At 33.2% G+C, this 18,021-nt stretch overlaps 2 protein-coding genes across 5 annotated transcripts; both read left to right on the top strand.

The window, feature by feature from the left end:
* Positions 1 to 7,007: 7,007 nt before the first annotated feature.
* LOC105803728 (GDP-mannose 4,6 dehydratase 1) lies at positions 7,008 to 8,508 on the top strand. Its single transcript, XM_012636113.2, has one exon. The coding sequence runs from the start codon at positions 7,137 to 7,139 to the stop codon at positions 8,256 to 8,258; it is 1,122 nt and encodes a 373-aa protein (XP_012491567.1). The 5' UTR covers positions 7,008 to 7,136; the 3' UTR covers positions 8,259 to 8,508.
* A 1,157-nt stretch (positions 8,509 to 9,665) lies between these two features.
* LOC105803729 (uncharacterized) lies at positions 9,666 to 13,870 on the top strand. Of its 4 annotated transcripts, none has more exons than XM_012636116.2 (11): positions 9,666 to 10,112; positions 10,258 to 11,045; positions 11,111 to 11,200; positions 11,279 to 11,743; positions 12,154 to 12,268; positions 12,346 to 12,501; positions 12,635 to 12,891; positions 12,974 to 13,067; positions 13,161 to 13,216; positions 13,305 to 13,379; positions 13,449 to 13,870. In XM_012636116.2, the coding sequence occupies exons 1-10, from the start codon at positions 9,878 to 9,880 to the stop codon at positions 13,356 to 13,358; spliced, it is 2,310 nt and encodes a 769-aa protein (XP_012491570.1). In that variant the 5' UTR covers positions 9,666 to 9,877; the 3' UTR covers positions 13,359 to 13,379; positions 13,449 to 13,870. The 4 variants fall into 4 exon arrangements, with proteins under 4 accessions (XP_012491570.1, XP_012491568.1, XP_012491569.1 ...); XM_012636114.2 differs by having other exon boundaries at positions 9,667 to 10,112; positions 13,487 to 13,870; XM_012636115.2 differs by having other exon boundaries at positions 9,667 to 10,112; positions 13,446 to 13,870.
* The last annotated feature ends 4,151 nt before the right edge of the window (positions 13,871 to 18,021 follow it).

The raw sequence follows: 18,021 nt of genomic DNA, 5'->3' as shown, positions 1-18,021 counted from the left end.
CGAAAATTGAAAACTTTAAAGAGATTTAAAGTACGATCTTTAAAAAACTCGAACGACATGGATTAAGATTTAAGAGGATATTCAGCTATTTGGTCCAACGAGAAATCGAAACCCAGCGCATTAGGGCACGTTTTCTCGAATTTCCAAACGCAAAACATTGCCTTATTTTGAAGTTTTTAAAAGGATATTTGGCCATTTGGTCGAACGAGAAAAATCGAAACCCAGCACATTAGGGCACATTTTCTCGAATTTCCAAACGCAAAACATTGCCTCATTTTGAATTTTTTTTAAAAGAGGATATTTGGCTATTTGGTCGAACGGGAAAGATCGAAACCCAGCACATTAGGGCACGTTTTCTCGAATTTCCAAACGCAAAACATTGCCTTATTTTGAAATTTTTTAAAAGGATATTTGGCTATTTGGTCGAACGAGAAAAATCGAAACCCAACACATTAGGGCACATTTTCTCGAATTTCTAAACGCAAAACATTGCCTCATTTTGATTTTTTTTAAAAGAGGATATTTGGCTATTTGGTCGAACAGGAAAGATCGAAACCCAGCACATTAGGGCACGTTTTCTCAAATTTCTAAACGCAAAACATTGCCTTATTTTGAAAATTTTTACAAGGATATTTGGCTATTTGGTTGAACGAGAAAAATTGAAACCCAACACATTTGGGCACGTTTTCTCGAATTTCCAAACGCAAAACATTGCCTTATTTTGAAAATTTTTAAAAGGATAATTAGTATGCTTAACAAAATGTTAATGAATACAATGGTGTAGCATAAATAATACAAGTAATAGCAATGAAAATAAATTGGATAAAAAAGGGCAAATCAATGACATACAAAATAACAATACATATAAGCAAATAAAATCAAAACATTCTTTCAAAATAATAATGAAAATGTAAATAAAGAAATAAGCAAAGAAAATGAATAGAACTATAAAAATATAAAAGATATATATATATATATAATTATATGCATATACATAAAATTATGGAAAAATGAAAAATATATGTATGTATAAAATATAAAAGTGCAATTAGCCCTTCCGCAGAAAAACACGCGGATCTGAAGGCATCTGGGTCGGATCTCGGGTCGGCCTCCTAAACGGCGTCGTTTTGGCGCCTGGAGCTATGGCCCAAAACGGCACCGTTTTATATGCCTTTATAAATCAATTTTTTTTAAACTTCATTTTCTACTTCATTCAAGCGAAAAAAAACTCTACCCCTCTCTTTTTTTTTCTAAAACACGCCCTTGTTCTGGCCATCGTCCGCCATACTGGTCGCCGGTTGTCGGCGCCGCCGCTGCCGTATACGGCGGTCAGCAAAACCAAAAAGTGCTTTTTTTAAGTGCCTTTTCACGATAAGTTCCGTTTTGGGGCTAGAAATGTTGAGATCTCGGCAAATCGGGCTGAAAGTGAGAAAAACCTTTCGGTTCTTTCTCTTCACCGCCACTAAAATAGGTAACTTCCCCTCTTCGTGTTTTTTTATATTTTTGTTAAAAAATATATGTAAAACATCAATAAAAATAAATAGAACAAAGAAAATGTAACAAATAAACACCTTTCAAAAACTTCTTTCTCTGTTTTCTTATTTCTGAATTTTTTTGAATTCCCCCTTTTACATTTGTTTCATATGGCTTTTATAGCCGAAAATAATAATAAAAGATGCTACTGTTGATTGCTGATACATTACTTTTTGTATTGCTATTTTTTGCTCTGCTGTTGCTTTTGTTTCTGTCTTCATTGCAAGTGAGGTCAACGACGTTGAAGGGATGACCCTTGCCATTTTGGTGCAAGGTGGCCAGGGGAGAGGGTCAAACCTCGGGGCGAGGTACCTCGGGTGGCACAAGAGGGGGCAGCGGCGCACATGGCTTGGGGGTGCTAGGGTTTCCTGAAATGTTTTAGTTTTTGGGCCATTAGGGTTTTGGGAATTTGGGCCATATTGGGTTATTGGGCTGGTAGTTTATTGTTTTATTTTGTTTTGTAATTGGACTTTTATTGGGCTGGTCAAAAATTGGGCGTGTACAGGTATTTTCAAAGAATAAAAGATTACATGCTCACATATCGGAGGTCTAATCAGTTAGAGATTATCGGGTATACAGGCTCTGATTTTGATGGAATATGGATACAATATTTTGTCACTAAGGTGCAAATTGTGGAAACAAATTGCAATATTTTATTCCAATAGCAATAGTAGCACATCAAAGTCAAACACATAGACTTTAAGTTCCTGGTTGTTAAAATAAAAATTCAAAGTGGTTAGGTGCCTATAAAGTATATTAGGACAAACTCCATAATTGTGGACTCGCTTATTAAGGGGCTACACCTAAGGTTTTATAAGAGCACACTGCTCATATGGGTGTAATGTCATTTAAGTTTAGTGGGAGTTTGTATTTTTAAATGCTTTTATGTTATAGAGATATTTTTTAGTTATTTTAGTTTACGAATATTAAGTTTATTTTTTGCAGAAATAAAGTTTATTTGGTTTATTCACACTTTGATTTTGGTAATGTTTTATCTCACTAAGGTTTAAGGAGGACCAGTTGGAAATAGATATGTTTAGATCATATTGCATGTAATTTCCATGCTACACATCCATACTTGATCTATATCATTTGGTTGTGTTAATTTACATGATCAGGGATGGATTTAGTTACGACATATGTAACGAAAGTTGCCTTAGTTTTATGTTAACATAATTAATGGACGAGCTTATTCGAAATACCTTTTTTGGATATGATAGTAAAGTTTTGAGCTCATAAAGTTGTATAATGACATGTAATTATAAGGTTATCGGTATATATATGTGTTCCAAGTGGAAGATTGTTGGAAAATATGGACATTACATATACAATATAATTAATTACATTTTATTATTTTCTATCATAATAGGTTAGCTCAAATTAAAAGTGATCTAATTTGGTTAAGGTTTATTGAGATTTAATTATTAAATAAAAATACTCTAGTAACTAATTTCTAATTGATGATGGATTGATTAGAAATTAGGGCTAATGTGTTAAAGTTATATATTAGGGTTATGGTCCCCAAATTACACACGAGCTAACTTTTCTAATATCCCATCTTTAGAAAAGAGAGAGTCACATTCTCTAAATTTCTTGTGTGCTAATTTGGAAAATCAAAGCCCTATGACCCGTAGATTTCAAGAAATCAATGAATTCAGGTATGCTTCCGCATCTAATTTTATTCTTGATTTACTCTTGATGATTTGACATGACAAATCCTAATTTATGATTTATTAAATTTTGTATCAATATAGCGATTCTAACACACAACATTCACCTACGATGTCACAATCTCGTCTTTGCACTGTCATGTCATCGTTCAAATAGCAAGTGATGTCGTAACGTCAAATGTGCGATGTCGAGACCTCAAGCGCTGTCCCAGCATTGTACACAACCTTGCTCCACTACATTATTTTGATTCATTTTGACTTTAAAAACTCAAATAATTTTTAATTAAATTTCTATAATTTTATAAAAAAAATATTTAAAGCTCAAAATTTTAAATAATGCTAAGATTTTCGCTTCATATATGCTTCAATAATATTTCCCATTTGTACTTATGCAGAGACGGGTGAGGAGTATATTCATGCATGGATTACAAACAGATAAAACGATTAACTGCTAAAATTAACGGTTAAATAACCTGTTGGATGCATCTATGGCGGAAGCCATTGCAGGTATATATGCTCTCCAATTTGGTCGTGATTTGAGTCTCCACCACATAATTTTAAAATGGGATGGTCTCTCCGTCATCAAGAGCTTCTCCTTCTCCAATTTGGACAGATACCCTTTGAGTCTCTTTGCGTCTGAGGTTGAAGTTATTTCTACTTGTTTTTACTTGTGTGAGTTTAGGCACGTGCATCGTTTTGCGAGTCGGGCTGCTCATCTCTTAGCCAAAGAAGCAATGCATGTTATTTCCGATCGTTTCTGGGTAGATGAAGCGCCGACTTTTCTCCTATCAAAGCTTAATCGTGATAGCCTTCTACATCTTAGCTTTCGTTGGTCTCTTTCATCTTGCTCTTTTGCTTATCCTGGATCACATTGGAACTTCAATGGGTTTTTAGCTTTCTAGAGGGTTATTTTCCTCTAGTTTTAATGGATCTCCTTGCCTTTTCAATTAACCTCACGTTATTTCTTTGTACCAAGGCAACTTTCCTCTCGGATCAATGTTTTGTCTTGTTTCGAGGCTTATGTTTATTTCTTTTATTAATGAAAGTTATGTTCTTAAAAAAGTTATTAAATGAAATAATTGTTTTTAGGGTAAACTACAAAAACAGTTACTTTTATTTGCTTCAAATTACATTTTAGTCATTTATGTTTGAAATGTTACGTTTTAGTTACTTACGTTATCGTTTTGTTACAAAGTGGTCACTCTACTGTTAGCCTCCCTAACGGTGGTCCTATATGGCAATAGAAATGGGTTTTAAATGCCAACTTAGATGTCTTACGTGGCAGTCCAAATTAAATTAAATTAATTAAAAACCTATTTTCATCCCAGCAACTGAACATCCAAGTTGGCATTTAAAGCCCATTTGGACTACCATGTAGGACTGCCATTAGGGAGGTAACGAAGTTTAATAGTAGAGTGACCACTTCGTAACAAAACGATAATATAAGTGACTAAAACGTAACATTTCAAACATAAGTGACTAAAATGTAACCTGAGTCAAACAAACGTAACTATTTATATAGTTTACCCTTGTTTTATATAATATTAATATATTAAAATTTTCTAATACATTTAAAAGAAAAGGTTAATTTTAAAATTAGATGAAATCCAAACCAATGACTTGGGTCAAACATAACAGATCAGATTCGAAAGAAAATTTAAAATTTTCATAATATCAATCATTAATTACTACACAACTAAATTTTTATTTACTTTTCATACATTTTTATTTTAATATGCATTATTCATTACATTCATCAGTTGTATATATTAATAATTTTGTTGATTGAGTTAGTGTCATAAGTTAACTCGACACTAAATCAAGATTGATGACAATACTGTAATAAATGATTGTACTCATTTAATATTTTTAATATGATGCATTTTGTGTTTAAATTTTGTTTTAATCTGGTTTAATTTATTTTGTTCCATTTTAATATCATACATATTTCATGTGTTATTATTAATTAGTTTCAAATTATACGTTTCATTATTTATTATATGTCATTTTCAAACACACCTCTATATTCTAAATACGTGATTTACACACATACATATGTAATAGAATTTCTAAAGTAAATTATAGTAATGTTCAAACTTCATCTCATCTTTTTAGCTAAGAAAATATAAAATAGGCCAATTGAATTTTAGCCCAGTTGATATCGATATTGTTATTAGTGTAGGAGAATATGAGATCGAGCATGCTAAAATGCATTTTTCTCTTATTTAAGAGTTGGAGAGGAGGTATAGTTATTTCAAAGCATTGTATAAAAAAAAAAGAGAAAGGGAAAAAGAAAAGGAACGTTAAAAAAATGTTAAAAAAATAAGGCTTAAAGGTGTAAAAAATCTTCGAACTTAAAAAAAAAAAAACAATTAAGTCACTTTTTTTTTTCACTCAGTTGAATACTTAAACTTTCAAGATGCATAAAAAAGACTCATATTTTTTTTAAAAAAATTAGGCCCTTGCTTTTTTTTTGGACTCAATTGAGTACTTGAACTTTCAAAATGTACCAAAAAATTCTTCAAACTTTTTTTTAGAAAAAGCAATTAAGCTCCTTTTTCTTTCACTCAATTGGGCACTTGAATTACCAAAATGCATAAAAAAATGTCATTTGATCGGTAATTTTAACAGTTGATTGTTAAAGTTAACTGCCTCTAGTTTTTTCAGTTAAAGTAATCATGTGTCACAACCATGGTATTACATGTGGTAAAAAATCAATAAAAATTTATAAAATGATTAAATTTTAATAAAACTATAAAAAATATTAAAATTTTATTAAAATTAGAAAAAAATTATAAAAATTGTAAAAATATAAAATATATAGAAATATAGAAAAAGTTATAAGATTTTATAAAGTCGTAAGAAAATTATAAAAATGTAAAAAATATAAAATTGTAAAAATTATAAAATTATAAAATACTTCTTTTGGTACGATAATTTTTATAATTTTTATTATCGCATCAAAAGAAGTATTTTATAATTTTCTTTAACTTTAAATAAAATGGGAGATGTTAACTTTAATGATTAACGATTAAAGTTAATGGTTAAATGACCTTTTAATGTATTTTATAATTTTTATTATATTTATAATTTATTTATAATTTTAATAAGATTTAAATTTTTGTATTTTATTAAAATTTAATAATTTTATAAATTTTATTGATTTTTATTTTTTGTTACATATTTTGCCATGGTTGTGATACAATATGACTTTAACTGAAAAATTAGAGGTGGTTAACTTTAATAATCTTATTAACCATTAAAGTTAACAATCAAAAGACATCTTTTATATATTTTAATTGAATGTAAAAAAATAGTGATTTAATTACTTTAAAAAAATAAAAACTTTTTATATCCTTAAGCCAAAAGTAAAGATTAATTGTACAAATTAACTTAAAATTTTCATCTAAAATAATGATATAATATACCATATTAAACTTTTGTTACATCATTAACGATGATTAATAATTTATTGATTAAAATATAATAAATCAATAATATTATTAATAAAATTGTAAAATTTAATCATCAAAATATATTTTAAATCATACATAAAAATCTAAATTTAAGCATTTTATAGTAATCATGACCTCCATCATCATCGGTTGTGTTACGTTCAAAAGTCCATAAAATAAAATTGTTGAATTAGGGTGATCAACCAATAACAGGCAGACAATTAGACAAACCCAACCAATCAAATTGCACCGCGCATTTAACTTCTCAGGGACAAATTTGTAAGTTCACAGAATATTAATGCCTTCTTCATTGACCATTTAATCCTCCGTTGTCCCCCTCGCTACACAGACTCACCCGACTCTTATAAACAACCAATTGCTTAAACGCACCACAAAGCGCTTCTTCCACTTTTTCTTTTCATCTCAAAAATTGAAATTTCACCGTCAAAGCTTTTTCCCCTCAGGTTCGAGCTCTGAAATGGCAACCGAGAATAACAGTTCCAGGGTCGGATCTGGATCCGGATCTTATACTGTCAACGGCGACGCGGCTCCTGACCGCAAGATCGCGTTGATCACTGGCATCACCGGTCAAGATGGTTCCTACCTGACCGAATTCCTCCTCAACAAAGGCTATGAAGTCCATGGCTTGATCCGCCGCTCTTCCAACTTCAATACGCAGCGTATCAACCACATCTACATTGATCCACATAACGCCCACAAGGCTCGGATGAAGCTCCATTACGCTGACCTCACCGACGCTTCCTCGCTTCGTCGCTGGCTCGATACTATTAGACCCGATGAGGTTTACAATCTGGCGGCTCAATCTCACGTGGCCGTCTCTTTTGAGATCCCTGATTATACAGCTGACGTGGTGGCTACGGGAGCTCTTCGCTTGTTGGAAGCCGTTAGATCCCACATCGCCGCCACGGGTCGGACCCATATCAAGTACTACCAAGCTGGATCGTCCGAAATGTTCGGATCCACCCCTCCTCCGCAATCTGAACACACCCCGTTTCACCCCAGATCTCCATACGCAGCTTCCAAATGCGCCGCGCATTGGTACACTGTGAATTACAGGGAAGCTTACGGGCTTTTCGCATGCAATGGGATTCTTTTTAACCACGAGTCCCCGAGGAGAGGAGAGAATTTCGTGACCCGGAAAATCACCCGGGCCGTTGGGAGGATCAAGATTGGGTTGCAAAACAAGTTGTTTTTGGGGAACCTTCAAGCTTCGAGGGATTGGGGTTTTGCCGGGGATTACGTGGAAGCTATGTGGATGATGCTGCAACAAGAGAAGCCGGACGATTACGTCGTGGCGACGGAGGAATCGCATACGGTGGAGGAGTTTTTGCAAGTGGCATTTGGGTATGTTGGGTTGAACTGGAAAGATCATGTTGTGATTGATAAGAGGTATTTTAGGCCTGCCGAGGTGGATAACCTGAAAGGTGATTCAAGTAAGGCAAGGAAGGTTCTTGGGTGGAAACCCAAAGTTGGGTTTGAGCAATTGGTGAAGATGATGGTTGATGAAGATATCGAGTTGGCTAAGAGGGAGAAAGTACTGGTCGATGCTGGTTATATGGATGCCCAACAACAGCCTTAATTTACTGTGCCATCCAAAATTTTCTTCTTTGATGATATAGTTGGTGTTTAAGAAGAGGGTATTTATTTAAATGTTTAATTTAATTTAAGTTTTATGTATCCATTTATTTCCTAGAAGTTCCTTCATAATGATGTTACTCTGAAATATTTTCATTTTGATCGAGGATAGCCTGAAATTTGCTGTTAAGTTTGATTATGCCATGAGAATTCTGGAAATGAATCTAGATCCCATCACTTGAGTTTTGAATGTATGATGCATGTACAAGATCTGATTGAAACTTTGTGCATCTTGTGATCTGTTTTTGGTGTCACTAGATTTGATTGCTAAGTGTCAGAGCAAGACTTCGTAGTCATTGGATCATGCGGTATTTGTCCCAAGAGTTCTACATGTATGGCCTATTAAGATACTAAAAATCAAATCTTGTTACCATTATTGTCTGCTTGTGAAGATTTTGAATGATGTCGGCAGGGGGCAACTTTTGCTTTCACGTTACAACTGCGTCACGTTCAATCCAAAAAAAAATTGTCTATAATCTGTATTCAAAACTTTGCTAGCCCAAATGTTAGTACACTTGCTGTTTTGCGTAGAAAAATAAACACGATTCTCAATGAAGAAATGAGAATTAAGGGTAAAAGAATCATGTCGATGATGAGTCAAAGCTGCGATTTGATGTCGAATTAAGGGTTAAAAATGCAATCTATGCACCGTTTTTTTTCTCATTATCTTCTGCTTACTGAACCAATAGAAGAAGCAAAGACACAAACAAGTAACTAAAAGCCTGTATTGAATGCAAAATTCAAGAAAACTTACATGCTAATCTAGTAGGACTTGAGCTGGGAATTTAAAACTCATTGTAGATGTAGAACTTCAACAATACATGGCTTCATAAAAAAAGCAGAGTAGACAGAATTTTTCCCTGTACAATACTATTGAATCCCAGTAGACTAATTTGGTAGCCTTCTCTGCAAGCTAATCTTATGTTACTCCAACTTGGTTTCGAGTATAATCTTATTTTTAATTTAATTTTTGGGTAAAGTATTGGATATTTGTATCCAACTCAAATACTTCGACCCCTTTGAATGTTCATTTCAATTTTGGGTGCCTTTTTTCAGTCTAACTTCACCACAGCAAGCTGTTTGGGAAGTGCAAAATTCATGGAATATCTCACTGCTATAACTATGTTTCAATCCAAATAAATCTCTCATTTATATTTTTAATTTCATTCCCAATTATTATTGTACTTCAACGCAAATTTAAAGGAAGCCTTAGCTCCGTCGTGACGACTAGAACATTTAAAGGAAAATGTTGGAAGCTAAAAGGCTTGGTGACGGTAAGAGTCGGGTTAATGGGCAACACGACCTGGAAAAGAAATCCGGGTTGCAAAAAGATTATACTTGCACGTGGCAGTTTCTCAGGAAACGACAGCGTTCTATCCTGATCAGTTTACAGTCGTCTTCTATTCTCACCAGAACAATGTACCTATTTTGTTCACCAAATCCATTAAAATCTTCGGTTGTTTCTTCTTTTCTCACGGTTTTTGCTCAAATTATTTAGCGTTTTCAAATTCAGTTTACGGCAAAGAAAGCTAAGCCATCTTACTTAACGACTCTATTAGAAATATGAGAATCCGGAATCAGGGTACAGCCGAACCGGCGACTACAAGAAAGACGCCGCCGACGAGGAAGTCTGCTGCGAAAACTTCATCGGGATGTACAGATGCTGCGGCGGAATCCACGGCTCTGAAAACGGCGGGAACAAAGCAGGCCTCCGCTGCTAAAGCGAAGCAAATGGACAAAAATGAAATTTCAACTGTGATTATCGACGGCTCTGATTCTAATCTTGAAAGATCAGCAGGTTAGTAAGTACTGCTATATAATTTACAATTCGTATGCTTAGCTATATTGGTAATACTGTTTGATGATTTTGCTTTTAATGTTGGACTGTGAAATGTTTCTGTTCAAATTCATTTTCCTTTTTATGATTTTTAAATTTGAAATAGTTGAAGAAGTGAAGTCATCACCTGAAGCTACAAGACTGACACCGGAGAGCAAAGCTACACCAGGCACTAAATTAGTTTCAAAGCGAACACCTGGAAGACCTAAACGTGCTGTTTCTGCGAAAGGGAAAGCTGTCTCCGTAGTGAATTCTGAGGGAACAGCCAATGAGAAGGTTTTGGAATCACCAAATAAGGTAGAAATGGAGCATCAAAAGGTAAAAGAAAGAGAAAAAATTGAAGAAACTGGAAAGTCCAAACTGGAGGAGGAAGTACCATGTGATGGGAACATTGAAGAGTATGTAGCTAAAGAGGATTCACTACTAGTAAGCGGGACAGATCGCAAAATTGTGGACCTTAATGTAAAAGAAGGCAGGAAAGGTAAGTTGAGTGGAGAAGATGTGCAAATGGAACAAGATAGGTATGGCAGTTTCGATGATGAGTTTGAGTACGGTGACAGAGTGGACTTTGGGGACCACGATGATGAAGTACTTGCAGATGATGATGTAGATGACCCTATTGAAGAAACTGAGGCATTGGAGGAGGAGTGCAAAGAACTAACTGCTATTGCAAAAGAACATAAAATTAAGAAAGAGTGTGAGATTTTTGTTGGCGGATTGGATCGAGATGCTGTTGAGGAGGACTTGAGACAGGTTTTTGAGAAAATTGGTGAGGTGGTTGAAGTTAGGTTGCATAAGAATCCAATAACCAACAAGAATAAGGGATATGCTTTTGTGAAATTTTCAAATAAAGAACATGCAAAGCATGCCTTGTTAGAAATGAAGAACCCGGTTGTAAGTATTAGTTATAGTATTTGCTTTGTCCATTCATCAACTGAATTTGACTTTCCAGTTCGCAGATTTGTGGGAAACGATGTGGGACGGCACCTAGTGAAGACAATGACACATTGTTTTTGGGAAATATTTGCAATACATGGACAAAAGAAGCTGTGAGCATATAATGGTATTTATTGCATGGCCATTATCTTAATTTGTATGCTTACTCTTGCTATATTCTTGTTTTACAGATCAAACAAAACCTTAAAGAATATGGTATTGAAGGAGTTGAGAATATTACTCTTGTCCCAGATGTTCAACATGAAGGGTTGAGCCGTGGTTTTGCATTTTTAGAGTTCTCTTGCCATGCCGATGCAATGCTTGCATACAAGAGACTACAGAAGCCTGATGTTGTATTTGGACACCCTGAGAGAACTGCCAAAGTAGCTTTTGCTGAACCGTTGCGGGAGCCTGATCCAGAGATAATGGCCACGGTAAAAACTGTATTTCTTGATTCACTTCCTCCTCATTGGGGTGAAGATCGTGTAAGGGAAAAACTCAAAGGTTATGGAGAGATCGTGCAAATTGTATTGGCCCGGAACATGTCAACTGCTAAGAGAAAGGACTTTGGATTTGTTGATTTCTCCACCCATAAAGCTGCTACAGCTTGTGTAGATGGTGTGAATAATAAACAGCTGGGTGATGGGAACTCAAAGGTACCATATATAGTTTGATAGTAATTTCCTTAGCCTGGCCTTCTCTAGAAAACATTTTCTTTTATATTTAGTGTTGTTGCACAAATTTTTTTCTTGTTTCCTTTTTGTTTTTTGATAAGACTGATTGTGGCATACACCTTTGTTGCACCAGTTAAGCTAGCAAAGATGCTAAGCACACTTGAAAAGGAACCCTGGAATGGTCCTTCTATGATGAATAGATGTGATTACACACCACTTGTCAGGCATACAAGTACCGTAGAATACTCATCCTTTACAATGTTTCTAGAAAATGTGTAGCTTGTCAAAAACATCACTAGAACATTATAAAGACATGGCGTGTCACCTCCCTTTCGTGTTTTGAATTCCATCAATATATTTTTAATGTATTAAAATTGCTCTTTCTCCTGTAGACAAAAGTCAGAGCAAGGCTATCGAATCCTATGCCTAAAACACAAGCTATTAAGGGGGGAATGTCTGGTGGGTTTCGAATTGGAAGTGGTGGCAATGGCACATTTTCAAGATTTGGTAATCATTTATATTTTGGAAATAGATATATGTTGTTGTCTGTGCATTTTTGTTACTTACAAATTATTTCCTTATAGGGAGAACCTTTGGCCAGGTTGGACATCGCTTTAACTCGAAAGGTTTCCAACATGGCCGGTATTACCATCAAAATGAACGTGGTCGAACTAGTACAAATGAGCATGACTTTGACAATCGATATTCTGAGTTCCATCGGCAGCAAGTTATGGGTAAAGGTTTAAACCAATTAATTATTGCTCCATCTAGCTTTCTATCCTTAAACTACAGATGCAAGTCATGCAACTTATACAAATAAGGATCTTGCATTGTACAGTTTAGAACTTGACGTATTTAATTACACCAAATCAGGTGGAAGAAGGGGCTCTTATGGGGATGGTTATCGCACATCCAGTAGAGCTGCCTCATTTGTTAGCCCTTCAAGATATAATTTGAGTAGGTCTTGGTATGATGGCCCTGAAAGGGCATGGAGGGAGCATGCTCCGCTTAGGAGGCAACCGTTTTCTCCTCAACGAGCCTTTGATCAACCTTATGGTGGGCAGCAATATGATGACCCTTATTATTATGATGAAAGTGCACATAGCATGAAGAGGCCATTTTATATGACAGTAAGTGTTAATTTTCCTACCATATCTACATTCTGCTGTCCCGGCATTTGTTTTTTGTTTGAAACTTTGACTGTGCTCTTAGGACCATGATCCTGAATACATGGAGCCTCCTAGATTCCGTCCTCGAATGGATCATCCTTATCCAGAAGTTACTTTTCATGAAACCCGCCATCGTGGTGTGTATTTCATTTTGCTAATGTTTCTTTTGTTTGCTGCTCCTGTGAATCTGTTTTTACCGTATCACTCATTCATGTGGCTATGTGCTTTAGATCCTCATCATGCAGCTGGTAGTGGTCTCTACTCCCATGATTATTTTGGTTCTGATGTGAGTAATCAACCCATAGCTCCCTGTTAATGCATTTAAGTATTCAATTAACAATTTCATGATGGCCAATTATTTCATTTTGTTATAGTATGATGCATATCCCCCGTATTATCGGGATCATTCCTATGGAGGCAGCTACTAGTAGCAGGCTCAAGAACTGTTGGTAATTTCAATTGCTTGACATAATTTGTTTTCTTAAACCCAATACTGAGTTTTGCTAATATTCTAGAAGCTCTTGCTCAATTTGTCTTGGTGGGCCTGGAAATGCAGATGCAGCTCACTGGGAAGGACAGAGGCTTACTTGAAAAAAGCGGTTGAACCTGCCTTTTAACTTCTTTCTGTTTTCTGTTTTCTTATCCTGCATTTCCTCATGCTCCTACCTCCTATTTTGATCTCTATCCCCTTTCTATTAACTTTTAGTAGAAAATAAATTATGATATGTCTAGTGTGTGTAGGTGGTCTATTAAGAACTTAATCAAGAAATCATGTACCATGGAGATCAAGGGTTTCTGATACAATTTATTGTGCTGTAGTATGGAAAAAGATTTCCTAGAATGCTAATTTTTGAGATTGTGGACAGAACGTATTGACTGATGAGCATTATTCATAAATCTCCATATATGTTAAGCATCTGGTTGGAAAGTATTTCTTAAAGTGGAAGGTTTCATGCTAAGTTTATGATTCTATTAATGGAGATTCTGAAGTTAAAACTTTAGATCACTATTGAGAAATCGGTGGTGTCTTTTGAAGATTCCAGGAGCTGGATGAGGTGTATACCTTGTATACATGACATATACGAATCATGTTAATATAAATTCTGTTTGGGAGTTTTTTATGGATGGGATTGGCACGTGATTACTTGTGGTGATAGTTTTTGATCTTGATATCATCCTTCATCCGTATGAATCAAGGTTGGATATGTCTGCCTATCATACGTCTAATCTCTTTCTGTTCTTAGGTACTTAAACTTATGTATTACTTGTATCTGCAACTTATACAAAGGTTTATACAGAAGAACTTCTGATTTCGATCCCAACTTTATAGGAGAACAAATCTTCAAGAGGTTGATCTTCCATTACTTTTAGAGAGAAATTTTGGTATTTTATTACTCGAATAAATCTTTAATTTCCTATTGGGCTGAAACTGAAATTGATTTTCTAGTGAGACGGTTTGCATCTCTCACTGGTGGTGGCGTTAAAAAGATCTTCAGCTTTCCTTTATCTTACTAATAGTGTATTGATCTGGAAATATATTGGTCTGCATGCAAGTAATTGCAGTTTTCGTGGATAGATCTCTGCACTTTTACTTTAGATGATTTAATTGCTAATGCAATCTTTAAGTTTCAGGCATTTCTAAGTGGCCATCAGAATTAAGGATCAGATCATATATGCAATTTAGGAGATCTATTACCAGCTTAAACCACAAAAAGAGAAAATAACTTCGGTTCCATTTCTTTTAGGGATATTAACTATTATTCGGGCTATAGATTGGAGGGGTTTTCTTTCCTTTTTTTTGTTTTTGTTTTGTGTGTGTGTGTGTCGCAGGTGGCTGTTTCTTGTGAGGAGAGAAACTTGTGGAATCATCTCTGCCGTTAAGAAATGGATATTTTGCAGCATTTTTTAAGTTCTATCTGCTCATTCAAGAAATAGTTACCAGTTCATCCCTTAACAATTTGCAATTGCGTTGATGATTTCTCAAACCTATAGTGGGAATTTGCTATTCTCTGCTCATATTCATTTAATTCTTAATAGTTTTCAGTTCTCGTAGGTCAATTGCTTGCATCTTAAGTGACAATGTGGATGTGTAGGGCAGCTGGTTCAATGTGAATATGAGATGTTTCAGATGACATAAAAGTTGTTTTTGAGGTCAAATAGTAGGTGGAAGGGAAACAAAATGATGAAAATGTCAATATAAATGTCTTTGCAGTTCATTATGACGAGGCACATTTTACATATACAATTTGTCAGTTACATGGTACATTAGTCTTGTGGTAGTCAGTGGGCATGATGGTTGATAAACACTTTGTTTTGTTTGTTCAATCTGTTGCAAGGAAGATGCTTACATTTACATGATACTGTTAATGGAAGTTTTCCAGTCTTCTAGGATTGCCAATCATGGGAATCTATAATAATTTGAATGATTAACGAATCTGTGGAGTGGATGTAGTTATTGTGTGATCTATTTGCCTTTGGAATATGCCGTCGGTTATGGTGGTACGGTAGTTCTTCTTTGTATTTCAGTTCTAGACTATTTTCTGGTTAGTCTGCTGTTTTCTCTGTTGTTTTCGTTTATGGTTGTGAAAGCTCTATTTTAGGAAATCGTGGAAGTAGATTTTTGCATGCACTGTTGTCTGGGAAGCTGGTTTTGGATTTGGTGAATTTTTGCAAGTACTGCATTTTAAGTTGCCTCAGTAGTTTAGGTTTCTGGACCAGTTGCAGCTTGTCAAATGATAAGGCTGTATTTTTTATGGAAATTTTAATTGTCAACAAGACGCATGTAGCTCCCTTTCTCATCCCTGAAAGTTTTGAGTTCCATTCTTGTCTATGAGCGGCGAGTTGTAATAGGAGCCAAACTATTGCATTTATGCATGTTTTATCATTATTATTGACTAGAATCAAGAGATATTAAGTCATTGTTCTCAATGTTCTTGGATTATTAAATCTAACAGGGGATTTGGTGTGATTGAAAAATAATAATTTTTAAGTAATTTACTTGGTAGGAGAGTAATTTTTTTGTTTGATGTCTGTTAAAAAGCATATATATTGAGAATGTAGCTTTGTTTTGAAATTACTTTCTTTCAATTATGTTATGTGATCCCTTTGAATAGAGGTGAGAAAGTAGCATTTTCATGTAATTGGAAAGTTAAAAATATACTTTTGAGGTCAAGAAGTTACTAGTCAAATGGTAATAACTTGGGTTCCAGTTCTATTGATATGAGGTTCAAGGTTAGACACTTAGCTCCATCTCCTCTCCTTTGATTTTGATAGAAGCTTTGATTGTAATTTTTTTTCTTTAAAACCCTTTAATTTTAAATTGATTTTAAGTACTATAAAATTGAAATTTATATTCTAATTTAAATATATATTAAACATATAAATTATTTTAAATTTAATTACATGTTAATTTTGAGGTAAATGTATTTTTTATTTAAAATAGATAAATATTATTTAAAGAGAAATATATTAAATTGTGTGTTAGTTAATAATAAATATCATTTGGAAATGTTAAATTTAATAAAATTTGTATTTTATTTGATGAGTATAATTTTAAAAATTACATCACATTCCTAATAAAAGCGTTTAGTGAATAAAATATTATGTAATATTTTAAAATTTTAATTAACACCTTTTCATTGGCACTAAATATTGTAATTTACGATTTTGACAATCACATTTTCAGCAAGAGTATTTTCAGAAATCAAAGTCCATTATGATCATGGGAAAATACAAACATCGCTTAAATGTTGAATTGGTTGGGTGTTTTTCTTAATTTTTAGGGCGTAGAAAATCTTCAAATATTTTCAGAAAAAGTAATTAAGTCAATTTTTTTTGTATTTAATTAGATATTTGAACTTTTAAAATGTATTATAAAGATCTTTAAATTTTTTTAAAAAAGTAATTAAGTTTTTATTTAATTGAGTACTTGAACAATCAAAATGTATTTACAAGGTCTTTTAATAGTTAACTTTAATAGTTGATCATTAGAGTTAATTGTCCCTAACTTTTTCAATTAAAATCACCTTGTGTTACAATCACATTGTGACATGTGACAAAAATTATAAAAAGTAAATAAAAGTTATTAAATTTTAATAAAAATATAAAAATATAAAATTTTATTAAAAATAGAAAATATATATAAAAATTGTAAGATTTTATAAAAATTATTTAAAAAATTATAAAATACATCTAAAAGACCCTTTAACCATTAATTTTAATTTTTTTAAAGTTAACTGTCAAAAGGTTTTTTTATATATTTTTAAAGTTCAATACCTAATTGAATAAAAAAAAGCGTAGGGGCTTAATTGTTTTTTTTCTAAAGTTTGAGAGATTAATTTTTGCCCAAGTTCAAGTACCCTTAAGTTTAATTTTTACGCATTACAAATCTTAACTACAAAATTAGAAAAAAAAAGTTGTTTAATTTTAAATTTATTTTTCAGTCCTATAGAATTAAAATTAAAATTTATATGCTAATTTAAAACTTATTTTAATAATCATATATTAATTTTTGAGATAAATGTTGTAATGTATTTTAAATATCATTTGAAGGTAAGGGATTTAGTTGTAACAGTAAAAGTTTTACACCTTTTCTAATCCTTGATCACAATTAAATGATTAAAACATTATTCTAATTAAAAACATGCCTTATTTTTGTATTTTCTCTCTTTTACGGTCATCATCATGCCATTACTTAAGAGATTAACATTCTCATTTAAGAAAAACATATAGATCAACATCAACATTTGTTAATTGCAGACAAAAAATTTTCTCCCCACTTTCCACTAAAACAATGCAACACAATTTCATTTTTTTTTTAGGATAAGAGAAATTCATTATTAATCTAAATTTATCTTCCTTTTCAACAATTACCATTCATTTTCGCCTCATAGCTACTTCTTTAAAATTATTTGGAAGTTATAGAAGCTAAGACATCCATTTTAGAAGGATTTTAATGACTTTTTTATTAGTAAAATTTAAATACACAATGATTCTACAACTTTATATTCAATGTTTAAAAACATTCGAGTGAAAATTCATTAAAAAAACCTTGAGAATTAAATAATTTAATTGGATATTAAAAAGTTAGAT

The sequence above is a fragment of the Gossypium raimondii genome, chromosome 11, assembly GCF_025698545.1.
Source record: "Gossypium raimondii isolate GPD5lz chromosome 11, ASM2569854v1, whole genome shotgun sequence".
NCBI classification, from domain to species: domain Eukaryota; kingdom Viridiplantae; phylum Streptophyta; class Magnoliopsida; order Malvales; family Malvaceae; genus Gossypium; species Gossypium raimondii.
The sequence above is the reverse complement of the archived record's forward strand: the minus strand, read 5'-3'. Positions and strand labels throughout refer to the sequence as shown.

Bases quoted from the DNA above. Each gene is read 5' to 3' on its own strand.
- LOC105803729 (XM_012636116.2), top strand. From the start codon at position 9,878: ATGAGAATCCGGAATCAGGGTACAGCCGAACCGGCGACTACAAGAAAG. The intron at 11,201-11,278 runs GTGAGCATATAA...CTTGTTTTACAG, and splicing joins ATACATGGACAAAAGAAGCT to ATCAAACAAAACCTTAAAGA. The intron at 13,217-13,304 runs GTGAGTAATCAA...ATTTTGTTATAG, and splicing joins ATGATTATTTTGGTTCTGAT to TATGATGCATATCCCCCGTA.
- LOC105803728 (XM_012636113.2), top strand. From the start codon at position 7,137: ATGGCAACCGAGAATAACAGTTCCAGGGTCGGATCTGGATCCGGATCT.